Consider the following 27326-nt stretch of genomic DNA (forward strand, 5'->3'; position numbering starts at 1 on the left):
CGGGGCATTCCCACTCTCCCACCGGGGCATTCCCACTCCCACACCGGGGCATTCCCACTCCCCCACCGGGGCATTCCCACTCCCCCACCGGGGCATTCCCACTCCCACACCGGGGCATTCCCACTCTCCCACCGGGGCATTCCCACTCCCCCACGGGGCATCCCACTCTCCCACCGGGGCATCCCACTCTCCCACCGGGGCATTCCCACTCCCCCACCGGGGCATTCCCACTCCCCCACCGGGACATTACATTACATTAACATTTATTTATAAAGCGCCAACATACCCCGCAGCGCTGTACAATAAGTGGGTTACATACATTGGACATACAGAGTAACATATAAAGCAATCAGTAACCGATACAAGAGGTGAAGAGGGCCCTGCCCAAAAGAGCTTACAATCTACAAGACATTCCCACTCCCCCACCGGGGCATCCCACTCCCCCACCGGGGCATCCCACTCCCCCACCGGGGCATTCCCACTCCCACACCGGGGCATCCCCCTCCCCCACCGGGACATTCCCGCTCCCCCACCGGGGCATCCCCCTCCCCCACTGGGGCATTCCCACTCCCACACCGGGGCATCCCACTCCCCCACCGGGGCATTCCCACTCCCACACCGGGGCATTCCCACTCCCACATCGGGGCATCCCACTCCCCCACTGGGGCATTCCCACTCCCACACCGGGGCATTCCCACTCCCCCACCGGGGCATCCCACTCTCCCAGCGGGGCATTCCCGCTCCCCCACCGGGACATTCCCGCTCCCCCACCGGGACATTCCCGCTCCCACACCGGGGCATCCCACTTCCCCACTGGGGCATCCCACTCCCCCACTGGGGCATTCCCACTCCCACACCGGGGCATCCCACTCCCCCACTGGGGCATTCCCACTCCCACACCGGGGCATTCCCACACCGGGGCATCCGACTCCCCCACTGGGGCATTCCGACTCCCACACCGGGGCATTCCCACTCTCCCACCGGGGCATTCCCGCTCCCCCACAATGCACCTTACCCCATTCTCATCAGAAGCAGATGCCCCAGTCTCCAGCAGGACCTTCACGGCGTCAGTGTGGCCCCCAGCGGCAGCCAGGTGTAAGGGGGTGGAATCGTTAGTCTGGAACAGCAATAACAGCCCTGTATTCATGGGTGGGGTTGGCACCTTTGGGGTGGTTAAATCTGGGCAGGGGTGTGATGTCACTGGGCGGGACAGTGATGTCATGTGGCTGGGACTATGATGCAGTGGGGCAGGGCTAATTCCAAAGAGTCCTGCTCAGTGTTCCAAATTGGGGAAACCAGGCAGGCGGTTTTGCCCCGAACCAGCCCTTCTGAAAACTGTACTGTCCGGGTCAAAAGAGGTGGCGGGTCGGATAGGGGGACAGCGGCTTGTTGTGTAGGCATAAAGGGCAAAAATAAAGACATAAAGGGCAAAATAACCATGGGCGATTGTGCTCCTTATTTACACTTTGCACCAAGCCTTGCACTTACCAAATGACCCCCAGTATCTTTCATTGGCAAATACATTTACAAATAAGTGTAAAACCATTGAGGATGAGGAATGGGAAGCTGCTTAGAATAACATTATGGAATAAACAGTTTTTGGGCGAAGTTCCCCTTTAGTTTGTAACGTCTGTCATTGAGTCGGAAAGAGCACGATGAGCCGGGAGCCACTTTTACTGCAGAATGTTGGGAAGCAGCAATGAAAGCCGGGGGGGGGTCCCTATATGGGGGCCCATTAACCTTTCAGCACCCAAGGCCCCAGAACAATTCTACGAGCAGCAGAGGAAGGGGCTAATGGAACGGCCGATACAATGCGCAGCTCAGATCAAAAGCCTCGCAGGAAGGACGGAGACGTCAACAATGTATTTTTCCAAGAAGATTGCGGGGGGGGCAATTATACAGATTTTAAAGGGACACACTCAGGAAAACAACGTTCTATTTGTGTCTGCCAACCTAGTAACGGTCATGGGGGGAGGTAGCCAAGCCCGGATCCCGGCAGCCCCCATGTCACAGGCAAGTCTAGGGTAAATGGAATTAGTTCAACTCCATAAATTGAATGTGTTTAATAAGAAATACTTTGTTATACGTCTGTGTATTGTGTGCTGAGTGTATCTGCCCCTTTAAGGGGGACCTGTCACCCACACATAAAAAGTTGTATAATAAATTCAATCATAGTGTAAGTCAAGTTTATTTTGCTCTACTAATCTGATTCAAAAGGATTTGGAATTATTTCTTAGGGTGACTAGTGATGGGTGAAATGTTTCACCAGGCATGGATTCGCGGCAAATTTCCACGTTTTGCCATTGGCGGATTGTTTCACGAAATGGATGAAAAAATTTGCAGAGGAAAAATTTGCTGCACGTCTAAAAATTGTCGCCGGTGTCAAAAAACAATAGTTGCGGGCGTCAAAAGAATAGCCATGCGACGAAACAATAGCCGCGGGCGACAAAACAATAGCCGCGTGACAAAATAATAGCCGTGGGCGACAAAGTAATAACCGGGTGGCAAAATAATAGCCACGGGCGACAAAAGAATAGCCGTGGGATGAAATAATAGCCGCGGGTGACAAAATAAAAGCCGCGGGTGACAAAATAATAGCCGGGGCGCGACAAAACAATAGCCGCGCAACAAAATAATAGCCACGGGCGACAAAGTAATAACCGCGTGACAAAATAATAGCCACGGGCAACAAAAGAATAGCTGTGCAACGAAATAATAGCCGCGGGCGACAAAATAATAGCCGGGGCTCGACAAAACAATAGCCGCACAACAAAATAATAGCCACGGGCGACAAAGTAATAACCGCGTGACAAAATAATAGCCACGGGCAACAAAAGAATAGCTGTGCGACGAAATAATAGCCGCGGGTGACAAAACAATAGCCGCGTGACAAAATAATAGCCGTGGGCGACAAAGTAATAACCGGGTGGCAAAATAATAGCCACGGGCGACAAAAGAATAGCCGTGGGATGAAATAATAGCCGCGGGTGACAAAATAAAAGCCGCGGGTGACAAAATAATAGCCGGGGCTCGACAAAACAATAGCCGCGCAACAAAATAATAGCCACGGGCGACAAAGTAATAACCGCGTGACAAAATAATAGCCACGGGCAACAAAAGAATAGCTGTGCAACGAAATAATAGCCGCGGGCGACAAAATAATAGCCGGGGCTCGACAAAACAATAGCCGCACAACAAAATAATAGCCACGGGCGACAAAGTAATAACCGCGTGACAAAATAATAGCCACGGGCAACAAAAGAATAGCTGTGCGACGAAATAATAGCCGCGGGTGACAAAAGAATAGCCGTGCGACAAAAATAATAGCCACGGGCGACAAAGTAATAACCGCGTGACAAAATAATAGCCACGGGCAACAAAAGGATAGCCGTTCGACGAAATAATAGCCGCGGGCAACAAAAGAATAGCCGTGTGACAACATAATAGCTGCGGGCGACAAAATAATAGCCGCGGGTGACAAAATAATAACCGTGTGACAAAATAATAGCCACGGGCGACGAAATAATAGCTGTGGGCGACAATTTTTTTTTGCCGCACAACATTTTCACTGTTTCGCGAATTTTTCACCGGTTCGCAGATTTTTTGAAAGATTCGCAATTTTCTGGCGAAGCGAAACGGAACAGATTTGCTCATCACTAAGGGTGACGGGTCCCCTTTAAGCAGTAAGTGGATCCTATGTATAAAAAGATGGAAGTGTTAAAAAGAAGTGTGCACTTTCAATTTTTTTACTTCCTGTGACCAAAAGTCATGTGATTTTAGGGATTGGGATTCGGTTCAACCAGACACTTCCAAATCCTGCCGAAAATGGTGAACCGAATCCAGGATTCAGTGTATACACTACACTATAACGTATCATTATGGCTAATGGCCTCAGTAATTTGCTTGCCCAATACATGAAACTATGCTTTAGATTGTAAGCTCTTGTGAGCAGGATGCTCTGACCCGATGTCTTGTTCTGTGATCCCTGTTTGTTAAATTATCGTTATTTATTACTGTACGGGTATGGGTGTAAATAAATGATGGAGATTCATGAAAAAGCTAAACGGGTTGAGGAGACCGCCTCATACATATGCAAATAAGTCAAAGGGATTCTGGGAACAAATTCCCATTTACATGGGTTCATCCTATTGGCTAAATCTCACCCACTGGGTTTTTAAAGCAATAGCCCAATGGGTAAGCTTTAGCCTATAGGATAAACCCATGTAAATGGCAATTTTCCCAGAATCCCTTTGACTTAAATAAATGATGATAATCACCCATAGTGATATGATTTCTGGGTAGTGACGAGCGAATCTGTCCCTATTCGATTCTCCGAAAAATGAGTGATTTGCAAAATGGCGTAAATGAAAAAGAAATGTGTTTGACACGTCATCTTATCGACACCAATTTTTCCCATGACAAATTTTTTGCCCGTTTTTGCAAAAAGATCCACCAATGGCGAAATGCGGGAATTCGCTGCACGGAATGTCGGGGTGTCTATACCAGGAATTATAGGGAGACGGATTTTATTTCCCAGGCTGCACTGCTCTCTCACCTTGTTCCGTGCTGTGGTGGCTCCGGTCTTGTTGAACTTGAGCAGCTCCTTAATGACGGCGGCGCTGCCCTTGGAGGCGGCAATGTGGGCGCAGGTGGATCCCTCCATGTTGGCGGAGGTTACCAGCTCAGGTTTGTGCTTCAGGAACAGCTTCACCACCTCCGAGTGATCGTTCTCAGCCGCCAGATGCAGGGGGGTCTGTCCTTCCTGGGAAAGTACATGGCAGTCAGTACTGGGAAGGGTGGGGGTGCAATATCCTCTTCTGCCTGCAGAGGGCATCTTATCACTACTAAGGGTATTTCCCATTATAAGGGGGGGTTCACATTATTATTATTAACATTTATTTATAAAGCGCCAACATATCCCGCAGCGCTGTACAATAAGTGGGTTTCATACATTGGGCATACAGAGTAACATATAAAGCAATCAGTAACCGATACAGGAGGGGAAGGGAGCCCTGCCCAAAAGAGCTTACACTCTACAAGGAGTAACATATAAAGCAACCAATAACCGATACAGGAGGGGAAGGGAGCCCTGCCCAAAAGAGCTTACACTCTACAAGGAGTAACATATAAAGCAATCAGTAACCGATACAGGAGGGGAAGAGAGCCCTGCCCAAAAGAGCTTACACTCTACAAGGAGTAACATATAAAGCAATCAGTAACCGATACAGGAGGGGAAGGGAGCCCTGCCCAAAAGAGCTTACACTCTACAAGGAGTAACATATAAAGCAATCAGTAACCGATACAGGAGGGGAAGGGAGCCCTGCCCAAAAGAGCTTACACTCTACAAGGAGTAACATATAAAGCAATCAGTAACCGATACAAGAGGGGAAGGGAGCCCTGCCCAAAAGAGCTTACACTCTACAAGGAGTAACATATAAAGCAATCAATAACCGATACAGGAGGGGAAGAGAGCCCTGCCCAAAAGAGCTTACACTCTACAAGGAGTAACATATAAAGCAATCAGTAACCGATACAACATAGTAAGTTGGGTTGAAAAAGACATATGTCCATCAAGTTCAACCATAATGCCTATATATAACCTGCCTAACTAATAGTTGATCCAGAGGAAGGCAAAAAAACCCCATCTGAAACCTCTCTAATTTGCCGCAGAGGGGAAAAAATTCCTTCCTGACTCCAAGATGGCAATCGGACCAGTCCCTGGATCAACTAGTACTAAGAGCTATCCCCCCTACCCCTGTATTCCCTCACTTGTACTGAGAGCTATCTCCCCTACCCCTGTATTCCCTCACTTGTACTGAGAGCTATCCCCCCTACCCCTGTATTCCCTCACTTGTACTGAGAGCTATCTCCCCTACCCCTGTATTCCCTCACTTGTACTGAGAGCTATCCCCCCTACCCCTGTATTCCCTCACTTGTACTGAGAGCTATCTCCCCTACCCCTGTATTCCCTCACTTGTACTGAGAGCTATCCCCCATACCCCTGTATTCCCTCACTTGTACTGAGAGCTATCCCCCCTACCCCTGTATTCCCTCACTTGTACTGAGAGCTATCTCCCCTACCCCTGTATTCCCTCACTTGTACTGAGAGTTATCCCCCATACCCCTGTATTCCCTCACTTGTACTGAGAGCTATCCCCCCTACCCCTGTATTCCCTCACTTGTACTGAGAGCTATCTCCCCTACCCCTGTATTCCCTCACTTGTACTGAGAGCTATCCCCCATACCCCTGTATTCCCTCACTTGTACTGAGAGCTATCTCCCCTACCCCTGTATTCCCTCACTTGTACTGAGAGCTATCTCCCCTACCCCTGTATTCCCTCACTTGTACTGAGAGCTATCCCCCCTACCCCTGTATTCCCTCACTTGTACTGAGAGCTATCTCCCCTACCCCTGTATTCCCTCACTTGTACTGGGAGTTATCCCCCATACCCCTGTATTCCCTCACTTGTACTGAGAGCTATCCCCCATACCCCTGTATTCCCTCACTTGTACTGAGAGCTATCTCCCCTACCCCTGTATTCCCTCACTTGTACTGAGAGCTATCCCCCCTACCCCTGTATTCCCTCACTTGTACTGAGAGCTATCCCCCTACCCCTGTATTCCCTCACTTGTACTGAGAGCTATCCCCCCTACCCCTGTATTCCCTCACTTGTACTGAGAGCTATCTCCCCTACCCCTGTATTCCCTCACTTGTACTGAGAGCTATCCCCCCTACCCCTGTATTCCCTCACTTGTACTGAGAGCTATCCCCCCTACCCCTGTATTCCCTCACTTGTACTGAGAGCTATCTCCCCTACCCCTGTATTCCCTCACTTGTACTGAGAGCTATCCCCCATACCCCTGTATTCCCTCACTTGTACTGAGAGCTATCCCCCCTACCCCTGTATTCCCTCACTTGTACTGAGAGCTATCCCCCCTACCCCTGTATTCCCTCACTTGTACTGAGAGCTATCTCCCCTACCCCTGTATTCCCTCACTTGTACTGAGAGCTATCTCCCCTACCCCTGTATTCCCTCACTTGTACTGAGAGCTATCCCCCCTACCCCTGTATTCCCTCACTTGTACTGAGAGCTATCCCCCCTACCCCTGTATTCCCTCACTTGTACTGAGAGCTATCCCCCATACCCCTGTATTCCCTCACTTGTACTGAGAGCTATCTCCCCTACCCCTGTATTCCCTCACTTGTACTGAGAGCTATCTCCCCTACCCCTGTATTCCCTCACTTGTACTGAGAGCTATCTCCCCTACCCCTGTATTCCCTCACTTGTACTGAGAGCTATCCCCCATACCCCTGTATTCCCTCACTTGTACTGAGAGCTATCCCCCCTACCCCTGTATTCCCTCACTTGTACTGAGAGCTATCTCCCCTACCCCTGTATTCCCTCACTTGTACTGAGAGCTATCCCCCCTACCCCTGTATTCCCTCACTTGTACTGAGAGCTATCCCCCATACCCCTGTATTCCCTCACTTGTACTGAGAGCTATCCCCCCTACCCCTGTATTCCCTCACTTGTACTGAGAGCTATCTCCCCTACCCCTGTATTCCCTCACTTGTACTGAGAGCTATCTCCCCTACCCCTGTATTCCCTCACTTGTACTGAGAGCTATCCCCCCTACCCCTGTATTCCCTCACTTGTACTGAGAGCTATCCCCCCTACCCCTGTATTCCCTCACTTGTACTGAGAGCTATCTCCCCTACCCCTGTATTCCCTCACTTGTACTGAGGGCTATCTCCCCTACCCCTGTATTCCCTCACTTGTACTGAGAGCTATCTCCCCTACCCCTGTATTCCCTCACTTGTACTGAGAGCTATCCCCCCTACCCCTGTATTCCCTCACTTGTACTGAGAGCTATCTCCCCTACCCCTGTATTCCCTCACTTGTACTGAGAGCTATCCCCCCTACCCCTGTATTCCCTCACTTGTACTGAGAGCTATCCCCCCTACCCCTGTATTCCCTCACTTGTACTGAGAGCTATCTCCCCTACCCCTGTATTCCCTCACTTGTACTGAGAGCTATCCCCCATACCCCTGTATTCCCTCACTTGTACTGAGAGCTATCCCCCCTACCCCTGTATTCCCTCACTTGTACTGAGAGCTATCCCCCCTACCCCTGTATTCCCTCACTTGTACTGAGAGCTATCTCCCCTACCCCTGTATTCCCTCACTTGTACTGAGAGCTATCTCCCCTACCCCTGTATTCCCTCACTTGTACTGAGAGCTATCCCCCCTACCCCTGTATTCCCTCACTTGTACTGAGAGCTATCCCCCCTACCCCTGTATTCCCTCACTTGTACTGAGAGCTATCCCCCATACCCCTGTATTCCCTCACTTGTACTGAGAGCTATCTCCCCTACCCCTGTATTCCCTCACTTGTACTGAGAGCTATCTCCCCTACCCCTGTATTCCCTCACTTGTACTGAGAGCTATCTCCCCTACCCCTGTATTCCCTCACTTGTACTGAGAGCTATCCCCCATACCCCTGTATTCCCTCACTTGTACTGAGAGCTATCCCCCCTACCCCTGTATTCCCTCACTTGTACTGAGAGCTATCTCCCCTACCCCTGTATTCCCTCACTTGTACTGAGAGCTATCCCCCCTACCCCTGTATTCCCTCACTTGTACTGAGAGCTATCCCCCATACCCCTGTATTCCCTCACTTGTACTGAGAGCTATCTCCCCTACCCCTGTATTCCCTCACTTGTACTGAGAGCTATCTCCCCTACCCCTGTATTCCCTCACTTGTACTGAGAGCTATCCCCCCTACCCCTGTATTCCCTCACTTGTACTGAGAGCTATCCCCCCTACCCCTGTATTCCCTCACTTGTACTGAGAGCTATCTCCCCTACCCCTGTATTCCCTCACTTGTACTGAGGGCTATCTCCCCTACCCCTGTATTCCCTCACTTGTACTGAGAGCTATCTCCCCTACCCCTGTATTCCCTCACTTGTACTGAGAGCTATCTCCCATACCCCTGTATTCCCTCACTTGTACTGAGAGCTATCTCCCCTACCCCTGTATTCCCTCACTTGTACTGAGAGCTATCCCCCCTACCCCTGTATTCCCTCACTTGTACTGAGAGCTATCTCCCCTACCCCTGTATTCCCTCACTTGTACTGAGAGCTATCTCCCCTACCCCTGTATTCCCTCACTTGTACTGAGAGCTATCTCCCCTACCCCTGTATTCCCTCACTTGTACTGAGAGCTATCTCCCCTACCCCTGTATTCCCTCACTTGTACTGAGAGCTATCTCCCCTACCCCTGTATTCCCTCACTTGTACTGAGAGCTATCTCCCCTACCCCTGTATTCCCTCACTTGTACTGAGAGCTATCTCCCATACCCCTGTATTCCCTCACTTGTACTGAGAGCTATCTCCCCTACCCCTGTATTCCCTCACTTGTACTGAGAGCTATCTCTCCTACCCCTGTATTCCCTCACTTGTACTGAGAGCTATCCCCCATACCCCTGTATTCCCTCACTTGTACTGAGAGCTATCTCCCCTACCCCTGTATTCCCTCACTTGTACTGAGAGCTATCTCTCCTACCCATGTATTCCCTCACTTGTACTGAGAGCTATCTCCCCTACCCCTGTATTCCCTCACTTGTACTGAGAGCTATCTCCCATAACCCTGTATTCCCTCACTTGTACTGAGAGCTATCTCCCCTACCCCTGTATTCCCTCACTTGTACTGAGAGCTATCTCCCATACCCCTGTATTCCCTCACTTGTACTGAGAGCTATCTCCCATAACCCTGTATTCCCTCACTTGTACTGAGAGCTATCTCCCCTACCCCTGTATTCCCTCACTTGTACTGAGAGCTATCTCCCCTACCCCTGTATTCCCTCACTTGTACTGAGAGCTATCTCCCCTACCCCTGTATTCCCTCACTTGTACTGAGAGCTATCTCCCATAACCCTGTATTCCCTCACTTGTACTGAGAGCTATCTCCCCTACCCCTGTATTCCCTCACTTGTACTGAGAGCTATCTCCCATACCCCTGTATTCCCTCACTTGTACTGAGAGCTATCTCCCATAACCCTGTATTCCCTCACTTGTACTGAGAGCTATCTCCCCTACCCCTGTATTCCCTCACTAGTACTAAGAGCTATCTCCCATAACCCTGTATTCCCTCACTTGTATTGAGAGCTATCCCCCCTACCCCTGTATTCCCTCACTTGTACTGAGAGCTATCCCCCCTACCCCTGTATTCCCTCACTTGTACTGAGAGCTATCTCCCCTACCCCTGTATTCCCTCACTTGTACTGAGAGCTATCCCCCCTACCCCTGTATTCCCTCACTTGTACTGAGAGCTATCTCCCCTACCCCTGTATTCCCTCACTTGTACTGAGAGCTATCTCCCATACCCCTGTATTCCCTCACTTGTACTAAGAGCTATCTCCCCTACCCCTGTATTCCCTCACTTGTACTGAGAGCTATCTCCCCTACCCCTGTATTCCCTCACTTGTACTGAGAGCTATCTCCCATACCCCTGTATTCCCTCACTTGTACTAAGAGCTATCTCCCCTACCCCTGTATTCCCTCACTTGTACTAAGAGCTATCTCCCCTACCCCTGTATTCCCTCACTTGTACTGAGAGCTATCTCCCATAACCCTGTATTCCCTCACTTGTACTGAGAGCTATCCCCCCTACCCCTGTATTCCCTCACTTGTACTAAGAGCTATCTCCCCTACCCCTGTATTCCCTCACTTGTACTAAGAGCTATCTCCCCTACCCCTGTATTCCCTCACTTGTACTGAGAGCTATCTCCCCTACCCCTGTATTCCCTCACTTGTACTAAGAGCTATCTCCCCTACCCCTGTATTCCCTCACTTGTACTGAGAGCTATCTCCCATAACCCTGTATTCCCTCACTTGTACTGAGAGCTATCTCCCATACCCCTGTATTCCCTCACTTGTACTGAGAGCTATCTCCCCTACCCCTGTATTCCCTCACTTGTACTGAGAGCTATCCCCCATACCCCTGTATTCCCTCACTTGTACTGAGAGCTATCCCCCCTACCCCTGTATTTCCCTCACTAGTACTAAGAGCTATCTCCCATACCCCTGTATTCCCTCACTTGTACTGAGAGCTATCTCCCCTACCCCTGTATTCCCTCACTTGTACTGAGAGCTATCTCCCCTACCCCTGTATTCCCTCACTTGTACTGAGAGCTATCCCCCCTACCCCTGTATTCCCTCACTTGTACTGAGAGCTATCCCCCCTACCCCTGTATTCCCTCACTTGTACTGAGAGCTATCCCCCCTACCCCTGTATTCCCTCACTTGTACTGAGAGCTATCCCCCCTACCCCTGTATTCCCTCACTTGTACTGAGAGCTATCCCCCCTACCCCTGTATTCCCTCACTAGTACTAAGAGCTATCTCCCCTACCCCTGTATTCCCTCACTAGTACTAAGAGCTATCCCCCCTACCCCTGTATTCCCTCACTTGTACTGAGAGCTATCTCCCCTACCCCTGTATTCCCTCACTTGTACTGAGAGCTATCTCCCCTACCCCTGTATTCCCTCACTTGTACTGAGAGCTATCTCCCCTACCCCTGTATTCCCTCACTTGTACTGAGAGCTATCTCCCCTACCCCTGTATTCCCTCACTTGTACTGAGAGCTATCTCCCCTACCCCTGTATTCCCTCACTTGTACTGAGAGCTATCCCCCCTACCCCTGTATTCCCTCACTTGTACTGAGAGCTATCTCCCATAACCCTGTATTCCCTCACTTGCTAAGAATCCATCCAGCCCCTATATAAAGCTATATAATGTATCAGCCAGCACGACTGATTCGGGGAGGGAATTCCAGAACCTCACAGCTCTCACTGTAAAAAAACCTTTCCGAATGTTTAAATGGAACCTCCCTTCTTCTAATCGGAGTGGGTGCCCTCGTGCCCGTTGGAAGGACCTACTGGTAAATAAAACATTAGAGAGATTATTATATGATCCCTTTATATATTTATACATAGTTATCATGTCACCTCTTAAGCGCCTCTTCTCCAGTGTAAACAGACCCAACTTGGCCAGTCTTTCCCCATAACTGAGACTTCCCATACCCTTTACCAGCTTAGTTGCCCTTCTCTGGACCCTCTCTAACTCAATAATGTCCCGTTTGAGCACTGGAGACCAAAACTGAACAGCATATTCTAGATGGGGCCTTACCAGCACTCTGTAAAGGGGAAGAATAACCCCCCCCTCCTGTGAATCTATACCCCTTTTAATACAGCTCAATACCCTGTTTGCCCTTGCCCCCGCTGCCTGGCATTGCTTGCTACAGCCAAGTTTATTATCTACAAGGACTCCAAGATCCTTCTCCATTATGGATTTGCCTAGTGCAGTCCCATTAAGGGTATACGGGGCTTGCATGTTTTTACATCCCAGGTGCATGACCTTACATTTATCCACATTAAATCTCATCTGCCACTTAGCTGCCCAGATTGCCAGTTGGCCAAGATCCTGCTGCAGGGATGTCACATCCTGGATAGAATTGACTGGTCTGCAGAGTTTTGTGTCATCTGCAAACACTGATACATTACCCATAATACCCTCCCCTAAGTCATTTATGAACAAATTAAACAAAAGTGGACCCAGTACAGAACCCTGAGGGACCCCACTGAGAACCTTACTCCAAGTAGAGAATGTGCCATTAACAACCCCCCTCTGTACCCGATCCTGTAGCCAGTTTTCTATCCATGTGCAAACGGCTTCACTAAGACCAATAGACCTTAGCTTAGAAAGCAGTCGTTTGTGGGGAACGGTATCAAATGCTTTGGCAAAATCCAAATAGATTATATCTACTGCCCCCCCACTGTCCAGCTTCTTACTTACCTCATCATAAAAAGCAATTAAATTGGTCTGACATGACCTGTCCTTCATAAAGCCATGCTGATTACTGCTCATAATGCCATTCTCCACTACATCATTTTGAATGTGATCCCTTAACAAGCCTTCAAATAACTTGCCCACCATGGATGTCAGACTTACAGGCCTATAATTGCCAGGCTGAGATCTTACTCCCTTTTTAAATATGGGAATGACATTCGCCTTCTTCCAATCCCTAGGTACCATACCTGATGAGAGCGAGTCTGAGAATATCAGAAACAAGGGCCACTGCAATTCTGCCCCTAGCTCTCTCAGTACCCGAGGGTGTATTCCATCTGGCCCCGGTGCCTTGTTTACATTTATCGTGTGTAACCCTTTAAGCACCATATCCTGTGCCAACCACTGTGTAGTTGGAGCTGAGGCAACAGTGAAGCTATTGGGTGGGACTTGTCCCTCTGGCTCCCCCTACTGTATACACAGAAGAAAAGAACTGGTTAAGCACATCTGCCTTTTCTGTACCCGCTGTAACCATATTGTTATTGTAACTCAATGGGGCCACACCCTCAACCTGCATCTTTTTACTATTAATATACTTAAAAAACTTTTTGGGGTTAGTCTTGGCCTCGGCCGCGATGCGCTCCTCATTTTCTATCTTTGCCTTCCGGATTGCTGTTTTACAACACTTGTTATAGTGTTTATATTCATTAAACGCAGCTACTGTCCCCTCTGACTTATATTTCTTAAAAGCTTTCCTTTTTCTCCCTATTAACTTCTTTACCTCAGAGTTAAGCCACATGGGGTGATTCTTAACACTTCTACTTTTTCTTATTAATGGAATAAATTGAGAACAGTAATGATTTAATATCATTTTAAATGACAACCATTTCTGCTCTGTGTTTTTATCAGAAAACATAATGCCCCAATCTATGCCCTGAAGCGCAGCCCTTAAGGAGCTAAAATTTGCCTTCCTAAAATTCAGTGTCTTTGTTGCCCCCGTGTAAATTTGTTTCCTGCACCAAACATTAAATGAAATAACATTATGGTCACTATTACAAGAGGTGAAGAGAGCCCTGCCCAAAAGAGCTTACACTCTAAAAGGAGTAACATATAAAGCAATCAATAACCGATACAGGAGGGGAAGAGAGCCCTGCCCAAAAGAGCTTACACTCTAAAAGGAGTAACATATAAAGCAATCAATAACCGATACAGGAGGGGAAGAGAGCCCTGCCCAAAAGAGCTTACACTCTACAAGGAGTAACATATAAAGCAATCAATAACCGATACAAGAGGGGAAGGGAGCCCTGCCCAAAAGAGCTTACACTCTACAAGGAGTAACATATAAAGCAATCAATAACCGATACAAGAGGGGAAGAGAGCCCTGCCCAAAAGAGCTTACACTCTACAAGGAGTAACATATAAAGCAATCAATAACCGATACAAGAGGGGAAGGGAGCCCTGCCCAAAAGAGCTTACAATCTACAAGGAGTAACATATAAAGCAACCAATAACCGATACAAGAGGGGAAGGGAGCCCTGCCCAAAAGAGCTTACACTCTACAAGGAGTAACATATAAAGCAATCAATAACCGATACAAGAGGGGAAGAGAGCCCTGCCCAAAAGAGCTTACACTCTACAAGGAGTAACATATAAAGCAATCAATAACCGATACAAGAGGGGAAGGGAGCCCTGCCCAAAAGAGCTTACAATCTACAAGGAGTAACATATAAAGCAATCAGTAACCGATACAGGAGGGGAAGAGAGCCCTGCCCAAAAGAGCTTACAATCTACAAGGAGTAACATATAAAGCAATCAATAACCGATACAAGAGGGGAAGAGAGCCCTGCCCAAAAGAGCTTACACTCTACAAGGAGTAACATATAAAGCAATCAATAACCGATACAAGAGGGGAAGGGAGCCCTGCCCAAAAGAGCTTACAATCTACAAGGAGTAACATATAAAGCAATCAGTAACCGATACAGGAGGGGAAGGGAGCCCTGCCCAAAAGAGCTTACACTCTACAAGGAGTAACATATAAAGCAATCAATAACCGATACAAGAGGGGAAGGGAGCCCTGCCCAAAAGAGCTTACAATCTACAAGGAGTAACATATAAAGCAATCAGTAACCGATACAGGAGGGGAAGAGAGCCCTGCCCAAAAGAGCTTACACTCTACAAGGTTCACATTTACGTTAACTATTAATATGCACAGAATGCCCAATTCTAAGAAACTTTTCAAATGCTCTTCATTTTTTATCTTTTATAGTTTATGAATTATTTCCCTTCTTCTTCTGCCTCTTCCCAGCTTTCAAATGGGGGTCACTGACCCCGGCAGCCAAAAACTATTGCTCTTTGTGGCAACAATTTGATTGTTATTGTTACTTTTTATTACTTATCTTTCTATTCAGTCCCTCTATTATTCATATATCAGACACTCTTTAAAACCACTCCCTGGTTACTAAGGTAAATTGCACCCTAGCAACCAGATAACTGCAAGTGCCTAACAAAAAATAAAATAATTAAGAAACTACCAATAATAAAAAATGAAGACCAGTTGCAAATTGTCTCAGAATATCACTCTCTATACTATACTACAAGTTAACTCAAAGGTGAATAACCTCTTTAATATAAATATTTATCTTTTTTCAACCTCAGCTACAATGTAAGGTTTGGCCAAGTGTAGGAAGGGAAAGACACTGAGCGGCCGGGGGATCCACATTCCTGGCAGAGCCAATCACAAATCTTTTATAGTTTTTGAACTATTTGCCTTCTTCTGCCTCTTTGCAGCTTTCAAATGGGGGTCACTGACCCCGGCAGCCAAACCCTATTGCTCTGTGAGGCTCCAGTTTTATTGTTATTGTTACTTTTTATTACTTATCTTTCCATTCAGCCCCTCTCCTATTCATATATCAGTCACTCTTTCAAACCACTCTCTGGTTACTAAGGTTAATTGCACCCTAGCAACCAGATAACTGCTGAAGTTCCAAACTGCAGAGCCGCCTAACAAAAAATAAACTAATTAAAAAAATACCAATAATAAACAATGAAGACCAATTGCAAATTGTCTCAGAATATTGCTTTTAACATCATACTACAAGTTAACTCAAAAGGTGAACAACCTCTTTAATATATATATATATATGACTTTTGTCAACCTCAGCTACAATGTAAGGTTTGGCCAAGTGTAGGAAGGGAAAGACACTGAGCGGCCAGGGGATCCACATTCCTGGCAGAGCCAATCACAAACCCTGCTGATATGACAGTTGGCGCTGGATATATTAGCTGGCACTAGAGACTGATGGGCAGGAAAGGGAGTCGGGGAGGGGGAAGCTTCCTGCCTCGTGTCCTGAGACTTCAGCGGCACAGGAAGAAATTCAGTCTGAGCCGGCGTGTTGTCTGTATCAGTGGCGGCGACTAAACGCGTCATGGTGCCGGGCACACGTGGATAGACTGGCAGTTGTGTAATAAAGGCCGGTCGCTCGCTGCCATTGTATTCAGTGGAGCAAAGGGACCTCTTATTGCAGCAAACAAAACCCATATTTATTCTATTCTCTTGTAGCGACCTAACAATGGGGTTTTTCTCTTTATACAGGGACCCCACTCATTTTACGCCACCGCCCATAAAGTTATTGAAGTCAGCGGTAAAAAACAGTGGAAAAGAATGAGCATAAAATTCATTTTAAGCATTAAAGCATTAAAGTTCCAATGTTTCAGGGGGTTCAACATCTATTGTTATAATACTGTATGTGCGTTACCGTTTGGTTTGAGAGTCCGTGAATTCAAATTTCACCTAATGGGTCAAACCCCCAACTCTAACCCCAGCCCAAAACTGAACCCCATCTCTAACCCCAGCCCAAAACTGAACCCCATCTCTAACCCCAGCCCAAAACTGAACCCCATCTCTAACCCCAGCCCAAAACTGAACCCCATCTCTAACCCCAGCCCAAAACTGAACCCCATCTCTAACCCCAGCCCAAAACTGAACCCCATCTCTAACCCCAGCCCAAAACTGAACCCCATCTCTAACCCCAGCCAAAACTGAACCCCCATCTCTAACCCCAGCCCAAAACTGAACCCCATCTCTAACCCCAGCCCAAAACTGAACCCCATCTCTAACCCCAGCCCAAAACTGAACCCCATCTCTAACCCCAGCCCAAAACTGAACCCCAACTCTAACCCCAGCCCAAAACTGAACCCCATCTCTAACCCCAGCCCAAAACTGAACCCCATCTCTAACCCCAGCCCAAAACTGAACCCCAACTCTAACCCCAGCCCAAAACTGAACCCCATCTCTAACCCCAGCCCAAAACTGAACCCCATCTCTAACCCCAGCCCAAAACTGAACCCCATCTCTAACCCCAGTCCAAAACCCAACCCCAACTCTAACCCCAGCCCAAAACCCAACCCCAACTCTAACCCCAGCCCAAAACTGAACCCCCATCTCTAACCCCAGCCCAAAACCCAACCCCAACTCTAACCCCAGCCCAAAACTGAACCCCATCTCTAACCCCAGCCCAAAACCCAACCCCAACTCTAACCCCAGCCCAAAACTGAACCCCATCTCTAACCCCAGTCCAAAACCCAACCCCAAATCTAACCCCAGCCAAAACGGAACCCCATCTCTAACCCCAGCCCAAAACTGAACCCCATCTCTAACCCCAGCCCAAAACTGAACCCCATCTCTAACCCCAGCCCAAAACTGAACCCCATCTCTAACCCCAGCCCAAAACCCAACCCCAACTCTAACCCCAGCCCAAAACCCAACCCCAACTCTAACCCCAGCCCAAAACCCAACCCCAACTCTAACCCCAGCCCAAAACCCAACCCCAACTCTAACCCCAGCCCAAAACCCAACCCCAACTCTAACCCCAGCCCAAAACCCAACCCCAACTCTAACCCCAGCCCAAAACCCAACCCCAACTCTAACCCCAGCCCAAAACCCAACCCCAACTCTAACCCCAGCCCAAAACCCAACCCCAACTCTAACCCCAGCCCAAACCCAACCCCAACTCTAACCCCAGCTCAAACCCAACCCCAACTCTAACCCCAGCTCAAACCCAACCCCAACTCTAACCCCAGCTCAAACCCAACCCCAACTCTAACCCCAGCCCAAAACCCAACCCCAACTCTAACCCCAGCTCAAACCCAACCCCAACTCTAACCCCAGCTCAAACCCAACCCCAACTCTAACCCCAGCTCAAACCCAACCCCAACACTAACCCCAGCTCAAAACCCAACCCCAACTCTAACCCCAGCTCAAACCCAACCCCAACTCTAACCCCAGCCCAAAACCCAACCCCAACTCTAACCCCAACCCAACCCCAACTCTAATCCCAGCCCAACCCCAACTCTAACCCCAGTGCAGGCCTAAGACTCCAGCCCTTTGGGAATCTACAGGGAATTTAATCCACAAATAAAGCTTGAAACAACCATAACATGGACTAGAAAAGTGAGCCTGGCAAGCTTGTTAGACAGGTATTAGAGCATCACTATTGCTAATGGTTTCCATGTAATTAAATTAATTACTGTTGTTTAATCTAGGTTAAGGTTAACAAGTAGGATACATAATGATGATAGTGGCCCTTTAATGAATGTAGTGTGATGGTGCAGTGGTCACTTACAATATCAGTTGCATTGACGTCGGCCTTCATGTTCAGCAGGCTGTTACACACGTCCAGTTGGCCATTCAGTGCAGCCATGTGGAGGGGAGTCCTCTTGGTCTGTAACATAACAACAGGGGTAAAGGGAAACACCTTGGAAACAACCCCTCACTTACCTAATGGGAAACTGCTGCTGGTCAAAAAGGAGAAAATTGCAGCCACACATAGGGCTTTCCTTGCTGTCTTCTTCTCTTTGCTATTAGCAGGGCCACCATCTCGGGGACAGGTGGGAACCCTGTCAGGGATTGGTCCCAGTAGGGGTTCAGGAAAAAATGCTGTTGGTCCAGATCAAAGGACCTTGGAATGGGTGGGGCCTCTCATTGAATGGGTGGGGTTTGGAGCAGATATGGGGTGTTTGGCTGTAGCCATGCATGGCTGGGTGAGCTGGGTATGGTCTATATGGGGGGGCTGCAACTAATTAGTATGGGGTGCCATGATTTCTGCTGATGGCCCTGGCTGTTAATATGCCAAAGCCCTATGGAGAATCATTTGCTGGGGCCCCACATGTTTGTTGATAGAGAAGCCATCTTACCAAAGACATGGCGTCGATGCAGGCCAAATGGGTTTCCACGAGCAGCTTCACAAGGTGGTTGAACCCATTCTGCGCGCAAAGGTGAAGAGGCGTCAGGCCCAGCTTGGTTTTTGCATTGACAAACGCTTTGTGTTTCAGGAGGATATCCGCTATCTGGTCGTGCCCGTTCTCGGCAGCGAGATGCAAGGCGGCTTTGCCATGCTGTAGGGAAGGACCTCCATGGTGAGACAAACTGGCACAAACGTGGGTGCACAAGTCCCTATCTGGGGTGGCCCTGCAATCATTTGAGCTGTGAACATTCTAATGATCTTATTGGCTACTTATATTAACCCTGTGCGTGTTTAATACTCCTATTGGCTACTTACACTAGCCCTGTGAAAGTTGGAATAATCTGATTGGCTACAGGTTTGTTTGATTGGCTACACTGCTGACAAATGATCCATTCCAGTAGGTGCTCCCTACCCACATATGGCATTACATGGCAGCAAGTGGGTTCTACTGGGTCCTACTTACCTCATCAAAAACATCCACTCGGGCCTGGTTCTGAAGGAGGATTTGCACTATGCCTGTGTGGCCCTGTTCCGCCGCTACCAACAGAGGGGACCTTCCATTCTGATTAAAGGGGAAATAACCATTAGTGCTTCTTGTAAATAAAAATATTATTGATTGGTTCTAATAGAACAACAGGTCTAACAGGAAAAACTACATTTCCCAGAATTCCCTTACAAGAGTAAGTTCCTACCTTTGCCTGCTTGTTCATCGTCTGTTGGATTCGGCTGGAGCTAATATGTCTGATCATTTCCAACAAAACGTCTTCATTGCCCACCCTGGCACAGTAATGCAGGGGGGTCTCTGAGGTCTGCAATATAAAGCATTTAACTGGTGCCATTATACTGTAACGTTGTACAAGCCAGGGTTCCAGAAGCTTCTCTACAAACATCCAAGCCCAGAGTTATCCCACAAGAAGTTGGATAGAGATAGGACCCCAGCGCAGCCAATGGCTTCATGTTGGACAGATACAGGGCTATACCAGGCTATACTAGGACATCACTGGATTCCTCAAGAACCAAGCCTGGCATCACAGGAAAGCATTTCTAAACAATACTATGCGGGTACAGACCCCTTGCCAACCAAATCCATCCAAACCCACTTACATAAGTGGTCTAATCAGTGATGCCGGCGGTTTTTAGCCATAAAGATGATAAAGATATTGGAGAAAATACTAGTTCTTTCTGGTCTTTGAGGCCAGTGAATTTGGCCCAGTTGGAGACCTGTCATGGAGAATAAGGCTCCACCAGGGCGGCACAGAAAGGTGCATGAAATTCTAAGAAATGTAACCTTGTATGAAGTCATAAGACAAGACTACATGATGTCATTGGCTTAAGCATTATGTCATTGGCTTATGTCAGACCCCTCCTGGCATTGAGAACAAGACTACTGTGAGTGCCCACAAATATTTTCCAAAGATTCTCCCATTTAGCACAATTGCACACAGGGTGATTGGGAACATTTTTTAGTCCTGATACTTTTGGGTGGGGGATGAACGCTCCCTGCCTCTGAATGGGAACCACTTGAAAGTACTGGCTGCACTTTCATGACAGGAGGGTAAAATGTATATTGGGCTACAGGCTGGTAACGGGGCTACAGGCTGGTAACGGGGCTACAGGCTGGTAACGGGGCTACAGGCTGGTAACGGGGCTACAGGCTGGTAACGGGGCTACAGGCTGGTAACGGGGCTACAGGCTGGTAACGGGGCTACAGGCTGGTAACGGGGCTACCCATGGCTGGCAGGCACCCATTACAGTAGGCTGTATGTGGATGGGCTTTACTGTAGGAAGCCGGCATGGCACACTGTGGTTCTTGCAGGCAGGCTACAGACTGGGGCACTGGGTTCCGACTCTCAAACATCTCAAACAATACTTCAGCAGGTTTTCCCTCTGTTCCTCACATTCACACGGCTTTCCTCTCCCGAAGCCTTTGGGACCCCTGTCATGTAGGCAGGGCAGAGTGCCGTTAGCCATACAGGGGCCTCCTCTCCTTCATAAACCTTCCCATGATTCTCTGTGGTGTCCCACATACAGTGGCCAAGCTTCACCCATAGGAACCCCTCTAACCTCCACCCAAACGATTCAATTCCCTAATTGGCACCCAGTCGCCCAGGGCTCTACCCTAAAATACTCACTCCTCGTTGGGACAACAGACTGTCCTTTCTTGCTAACCTACCTATCTTTCACTCCTAGGGTGAACTCACACCCAACTCCTATCCACTTACTAGCCCTGAAGGCATTAGTCTCCCTCTTGGTCCGTCAACAACAGTCTTCAGTCCTGCCTCTAGGCCAAAAAAAGTGCTTATCTTCCTTATACAGGTTTCTGTAGGGGAAATCCCCTGCAGGCCAACCATAGGGGTTGGCGCCACCTGCTGGCTGAACCTAATGTTGCCTAACTATTTATATTGTAAAAATAAATCTGTATACTGCAGTTGGTCTCTCTTTCAAGAAGCTCCCTAAACCATTAGCAACAGGACCAGGATAATTCCTCCCTTGCCTTTGTCCTGGGCCGGCCAGGCAGCTACTTGGTACAGCACAAACTGCAGTAAATATTTTCTATTCCTGGTGTAAAACCCCTCTGGGCTCAGGGCCTCCCCAGGGTTATTTATGAGGCGGGAGTCTTATAAACAGAATGAGAAGAAAGAATCTGGGCCTCTCGGAAAGACAAAAGCTTTTATGTATCAGAACTGGTGAAGAACCCGGTGCTGGAAGCGGTTCCCATAGCTGGGTCTGTAGAGCGGAGGCTTTAATGTAAACAGGGAGAAGTGAGATGTGTCTAAGGGGGGAGATTTAGAGCCCCCACAGGGGCATTGGACAAACACAAATCCTCTAACGAGTCAACAAGTCGTTTAAACACCATTCGTCTATTTACTTACCCTTCACTTGAATTGATATGAGACTGTGTGCCCTATTGCCCCGGGGCAAGTTGGCTCATCCATAAATATTACAATTATTAAACAAACATTTTTATTGTTTCTCTGCCAGAGCCGAGCAAACGCGTTGTGTTATTAAACACTCCGTCTGTCTTTCTGTTGGTTGTTTCTCAAGAATTGGGAGACTTTCCTAGACATTTCCCTGGATACCCATAATTCCCATTAACTAGAATGGCACTGTGGGGGCCACATTTGCTTTCTTTAATTCCTCCTTAATAAGGAAAATTGGGGGTTAATGTTTATGTTGCTTCTTCTCCTCTGATTGGGCCCCAGAGTAGAACCGACTGGGCCCCACGGGGCATCTAAGGACCAATAGTTACCGTGTTGGTGGGGCGAGAGATATCGCCATCGTGTTCCATGAGGATCCGAATGATTTTAACATCCTCCCCTTGTGTGTGGGTCATTTCTTTCTTCACTGCCGCAGCCAAATGCAGGGGGGTCTCCCCGGCCTGAAACAGAGGCGGCAACACAAGGACAGGGAAGGGTTAATATCACTGGTGGTACCTCCCCAAAAAGGGCCACTGGGATACAAAAAAGGCCCTGGCATTCCCAGTACCCAGAGGCACAAACAGCCCCCCAGCCCAATAAATAGTGACTGTCTGTGGCACCTTACAGCCCCCCTGGCATTCCCAGTACCCAGAGGCACAAACAGCCCCCCCCCAGCCCAATAAATAGTGACTGTCTGTGGCACCTTACAGCCCCCCCCGGCATTCCCAGTACCCAGAGGCACAAACAGCCCCCCCCAGCCCAATAAATAGTGACTGTCTGTGGCACCTTACAGCCCCCCTGGCATTCCCAGTACCCAGAGGCACAAACAGCCCCCCCCAGCCCAATAAATAGTGACTGTCTGTGGCACCTTACAGCCCCCCTGGCATTCCCAGTACCCAGAGGCACAAACAGCCCCCCAGCCCAATAAATAGTGACTGTCTGTGGCACCTTACAGCCCCCCTGGCATTCCCAGTACCCAGAGGCACAAACAGCCCCCCCAGCCCAATAAATAGTGAGTGTCTGTGGCACCTTACAGCCCCCCAGGCATTCCCAGTACCCAGAGGCACAAACAGCCCCCCAGCCCAATAAATAGTGACTGTCTGTGGCACCTTACAGCCCCCCCGGCATTCCCAGTACCCAGAGGCCCAAACAGCCCCCCAGCCCAATAAATAGTGACTGTCTGTGGCACCTTACAGCCCCCCTGGCATTCCCAGTACCCAGAGGCACAAACAGCCCCCCCAGCCCAATAAATAGTGACTGTCTGTGGCACCTTACAGCCCCCCTGGCATTCCCAGTACCCAGAGGCACAAACAGCCCCCCAGCCCAATAAATAGTGACTGTCTGTGGCACCTTACAGCCCCCCCGGCATTCCCAGTACCCAGAGTCACAAACAGCCCCCCCCAGCCCAATAAATAGTGACTGTCTGTGGCACCTTACAGCCCCCCCGGCATTCCCAGTACCCAGAGGCACAAACAGCCCCCCCAGCCCAATAAATAGTGACTGTCTGTGGCACCTTACAGCCCCCCCGGCATTCCCAGTACCCAGAGGCCCAAACAGCCCCCCCAGCCCAATAAATAGTGACTGTCTGTGGCACCTTACAGCCCCCCTGGCATTCCCAGTACCCAGAGGCACAAACAGCCCCCCCCAGCCCAATAAATAGTGACTGTCTGTGGCACCTTACAGCCCCCCTGGCATTCCCAGTACCCAGAGGCACAAACAGCCCCCCCCAGCCCAATAAATAGTGACTGTCTGTGGCACCTTACAGCCCCCCCGGCATTCCCAGTACCCAGAGGCACAAACAGCCCCCCCAGCCCAATAAATAGTGAGTGTCTGTGGCACCTTACAGCCCCCCTAGCATTCCCAGTACCCAGAGGCACAAACAGCCCCCCCAGCCCAATAAATAGTGACTGTCTGTGGCACCTTACAGTCCCCCTGGCATTCCCAGTACCCAGAGGCACAAACAGCCCCCCAGCCCAATAAATAGTGAGTGTCTGTGGCACCTTACAGCCCCCCTGGCATTCCCAGTACCCAGAGGCACAAACAGCCCCCCAGCCCAATAAATAGTGACTGTCTGTGGCACCTTACAGCCCCCCTGGCATTCCCAGTACCCAGAGGCACAAACAACCCCCCCAGCCCAATAAATAGTGACTGTCTGTGGCACCTTACAGCCCCCCTGGCATTCCCAGTACCCAGAGGCACAAACAGCCCCCCCAGCCCAATAAATAGTGACTGCCTATGGCATCTTACAGCCCCCCTGGCATTCCCAGTACCCAGAGGCACAAACAGCCCCCCCAGCCCAATAAATAGTGACTGTCTGTGGCACCTTACAGCCCCCCTGGCATTCCCAGTACCCAGAGGCACAAACAGCACCCCCCCAGCCCAATAAATAGTGACTGTCTGTGGCACCTTACAGCCCCCCTGGCATTCCCAGTACCCAGAGGCACAAACAGTCCCCCCCCCCCCCAGCCCAATAAATAGTGACTGCCTATGGCACCTTACAGCCCCCCTGGCATTCCCAGTACCCAGAGGCACAAACAGCCCCCCCCCCAGCCCAATAAATAGTGAGTGTCTGTGGCACCTTACAGCCCCCCTGGCATTCCCAGTACCCAGAGGCACAAACAGCCCCCCCAGCCCAATAAATAGTGACTGTCTGTGGCACCTTACAGCCCCCCTGGCATTCCCAGTACCCAGAGGCACAAACAGCCCCCCCAGCCCAATAAATAGTGACTGTCTGTGGCACCTTACAGCCCCCCTGGCATTCCCAGTACCCAGAGGCACAAACAGCCCCCCCCCCCCCAGCCCAATAAATAGTGACTGCCTATGGCACCTTACAGCCCCCCTGGCATTCCCAGTACCCAGAGGCACAAACAGCCCCCCCCCCCCCAGCCCAATAAATAGTGACTGTCTGTGGCACCTTACAGCCCCCCTGGCATTCCCAGTACCCAGAGGCACAAACAGCCCCCCCCCAGCCCAATAAATAGTGAGTGTCTGTGGCACCTTACAGCCCCCCTGGCATTCCCAGTACCCAGAGGCACAAACAGCCCCCCCAGCCCAATAAATAGTGACTGTCTGTGGCACCTTACAGCCCCCCTGGCATTCCCAGTACCCAGAGGCACAAACAGCCCCCCCCCCCCCAGCCCAATAAATAGTGACTGCCTATGGCACCTTACAGCCCCCCTGGCATTCCCAGTACCCAGAGGCACAAACAGCCCCCCCCCCAGCCCAATAAATAGTGAGTGTCTGTGGCACCTTACAGCCCCCCTGGCATTCCCAGTACCCAGAGGCACAAACAGCCCCCCCAGCCCAATAAATAGTGACTGTCTGTGGCACCTTACAGACCCCCTGGCATTTGCCTGAACCCACAGATTGCCAGTCTGGGTTGGGCCAAAATCCACCAGTTGACACCAGGGCAGGGAGTATTAATTCCTTCCGTTACATGACTGGCAGCGACTCACCTTATTGGCCTGGTTAACACAACCGACCGCATCGGCTCGGCCTCTCTCATTCGCTAGATAGGTGAGAATCACTTCTACAATGGGGAGATGGCAGTGTCTTACGGCAGTGTGAAGGGGGTTCTCTTGATTCTGCAGATAAAGAAAGCACAATGCATTTATATACACAGTAATCTATTTTACTTTATCCCTTATAATACATGAGTGATACTCAGAGTTCCCTGTATAACTCAGCCTGCAGCCTTGTGCCTTTATATGGGGGGCACAGAACCCCTCAGTGACTGCTAATATCCTTATCATTTACAGTAGGGGGTACATTACCCCTTATAATACATGAGTGATACTCAGAGTTCCCTGTATAACTCAGCCTGCAGCCTTGTGCCTTTATATGGGCACAGAACCCCTCAGTGACTGCTAATATCCTTATCATTTACAGTAGGGGGTACATTATCCCTTATAATACACGAGTGATACTCAGAGTTCCCTGTATAACTCAGCCTGCAGCCTTGTGCCTTTATATGGGCACAGAACCCCTCAGTGACTGCTAATATCCTTATCATTTACAGTAGGGGGTACATTATCCCTTATAATACACGAGTGATACTCAGAGTTCCCTGTATAACTCAGCCTGCAGCCTTGTGCCTTTATATGGGGGGCACAGAACCCCTCAGTGGCTGCTAATATCCTTATCATTTACAGTAGGGGGTACATTATCCCTTATAATACACGAGTGATACTCAGAGTTCCCTGTATAACTCAGCCTGCAGCCTTGTGCCTTTATATGGGGGGCACAGAACCCCTCAGTGACTGCTAATATCCTTATCATTTACAGTAGGGGGTACATTATCCCTTATAATACATGAATGATACTCAGAGTTCCCTGTATAACTCAGACTGCAGCCTTGTGCCTTTATATGGGCACAGAACCCCTCAGTGACTGCTAATATCCTTATCATTTACAGTAGGGGGTACATTATCCCTTATAATACACGAGTGATACTCAGAGTTCCCTGTATAACTCAGCCTGCAGCCTTGTGCCTTTATATGGGCACAGAACCCCTCAGTGACTGCTAATATCCTTATCATTTACAGTAGGGGGTACAGTATCCCTTATAATACATGAGTGATACTCAGAGTTCCCTGTATAACTCAGCCTGCAGCCTTGTGCCTTTATATGGGGGGCACAGAACCCCTCAGTGACTGCTAATATCCTTATCATTTACAGTAGGGGGTACATTATCCCTTATAATACATGAGTGATACTCAGAGTTCCCTGTATAACTCAGCCTGCAGCCTTGTGCCTTTATATGGGGGGCACAGAACCCCTCAGTGACTGCTAATATCCTTATCATTTACAGTAGGGGGTACATTATCCCTTATAATACATGAGTGAGTTACCTTTGACTGCCAGGTAGGTTCCCCTCCTTCCTCTATGAGGGCAGATATCATCTGTAGGTTTCCATGCTGGGCAGCTACATGCATTGCCGTCTCTCCGTTCTAGTAACAGGGATTCAGATGTTTAATATCCAACCCCCCCACAGAGATAAGTACAGACCAATCAGACATTTCCTGAGGGCCAGCTTGGAACATTCAGAATCTTATATTATTGCAGCCAATCACAGGAATGGGTTAAAAGGGATGGCAGATTTGTACATTTAACCCCATTCATTCACCTCCTGCTCCACATTAATGTCGGCTCCGCTCTTTATTAGCATCTCAGCGACCTTCTCCCCGTCCTTAATCCGAGCTGCAACGTGGAGAGGGGTTTCCTGCGCCTGCGGAATAGGGTCATCAATAAGCACTGGGATACAGTTTAGTAGCCATGTTTATATTATATTATGCTGAATTGTGCAAACTTAGGGGGCTGTT

The 27326-nt window shown here is 49.1% G+C and overlaps 1 protein-coding gene across 2 annotated transcripts in view; it reads right to left on the bottom strand.

The window, feature by feature from the left end:
* The window catches only part of LOC100492885 (serine/threonine-protein phosphatase 6 regulatory ankyrin repeat subunit C-like), a 56454-nt gene that overhangs the window by 11494 nt on the left and 17634 nt on the right, over positions 1-27326 (bottom strand). For both annotated transcript variants that reach the window (XM_031904411.1, XM_031904410.1), the window contains exons 11-20: positions 27131-27232; positions 26856-26954; positions 25461-25589; positions 22338-22466; positions 19780-19896; positions 19551-19649; positions 19038-19238; positions 18467-18565; positions 4556-4762; positions 1016-1117 (exon numbers count right to left, since the gene is read on the bottom strand). In XM_031904411.1, coding sequence (XP_031760271.1) covers positions 1016-1117; positions 4556-4762; positions 18467-18565; positions 19038-19238; positions 19551-19649; positions 19780-19896; positions 22338-22466; positions 25461-25589; positions 26856-26954; positions 27131-27232 — 1284 coding nt within the window. The remainder of the gene's footprint in view (positions 1-1015; positions 1118-4555; positions 4763-18466; positions 18566-19037; positions 19239-19550; positions 19650-19779; positions 19897-22337; positions 22467-25460; positions 25590-26855; positions 26955-27130; positions 27233-27326) is intronic.

This window comes from Xenopus tropicalis, chromosome 6 (assembly GCF_000004195.4).
Source record: "Xenopus tropicalis strain Nigerian chromosome 6, UCB_Xtro_10.0, whole genome shotgun sequence".
NCBI lineage: Eukaryota > Metazoa > Chordata > Amphibia > Anura > Pipidae > Xenopus > Xenopus tropicalis.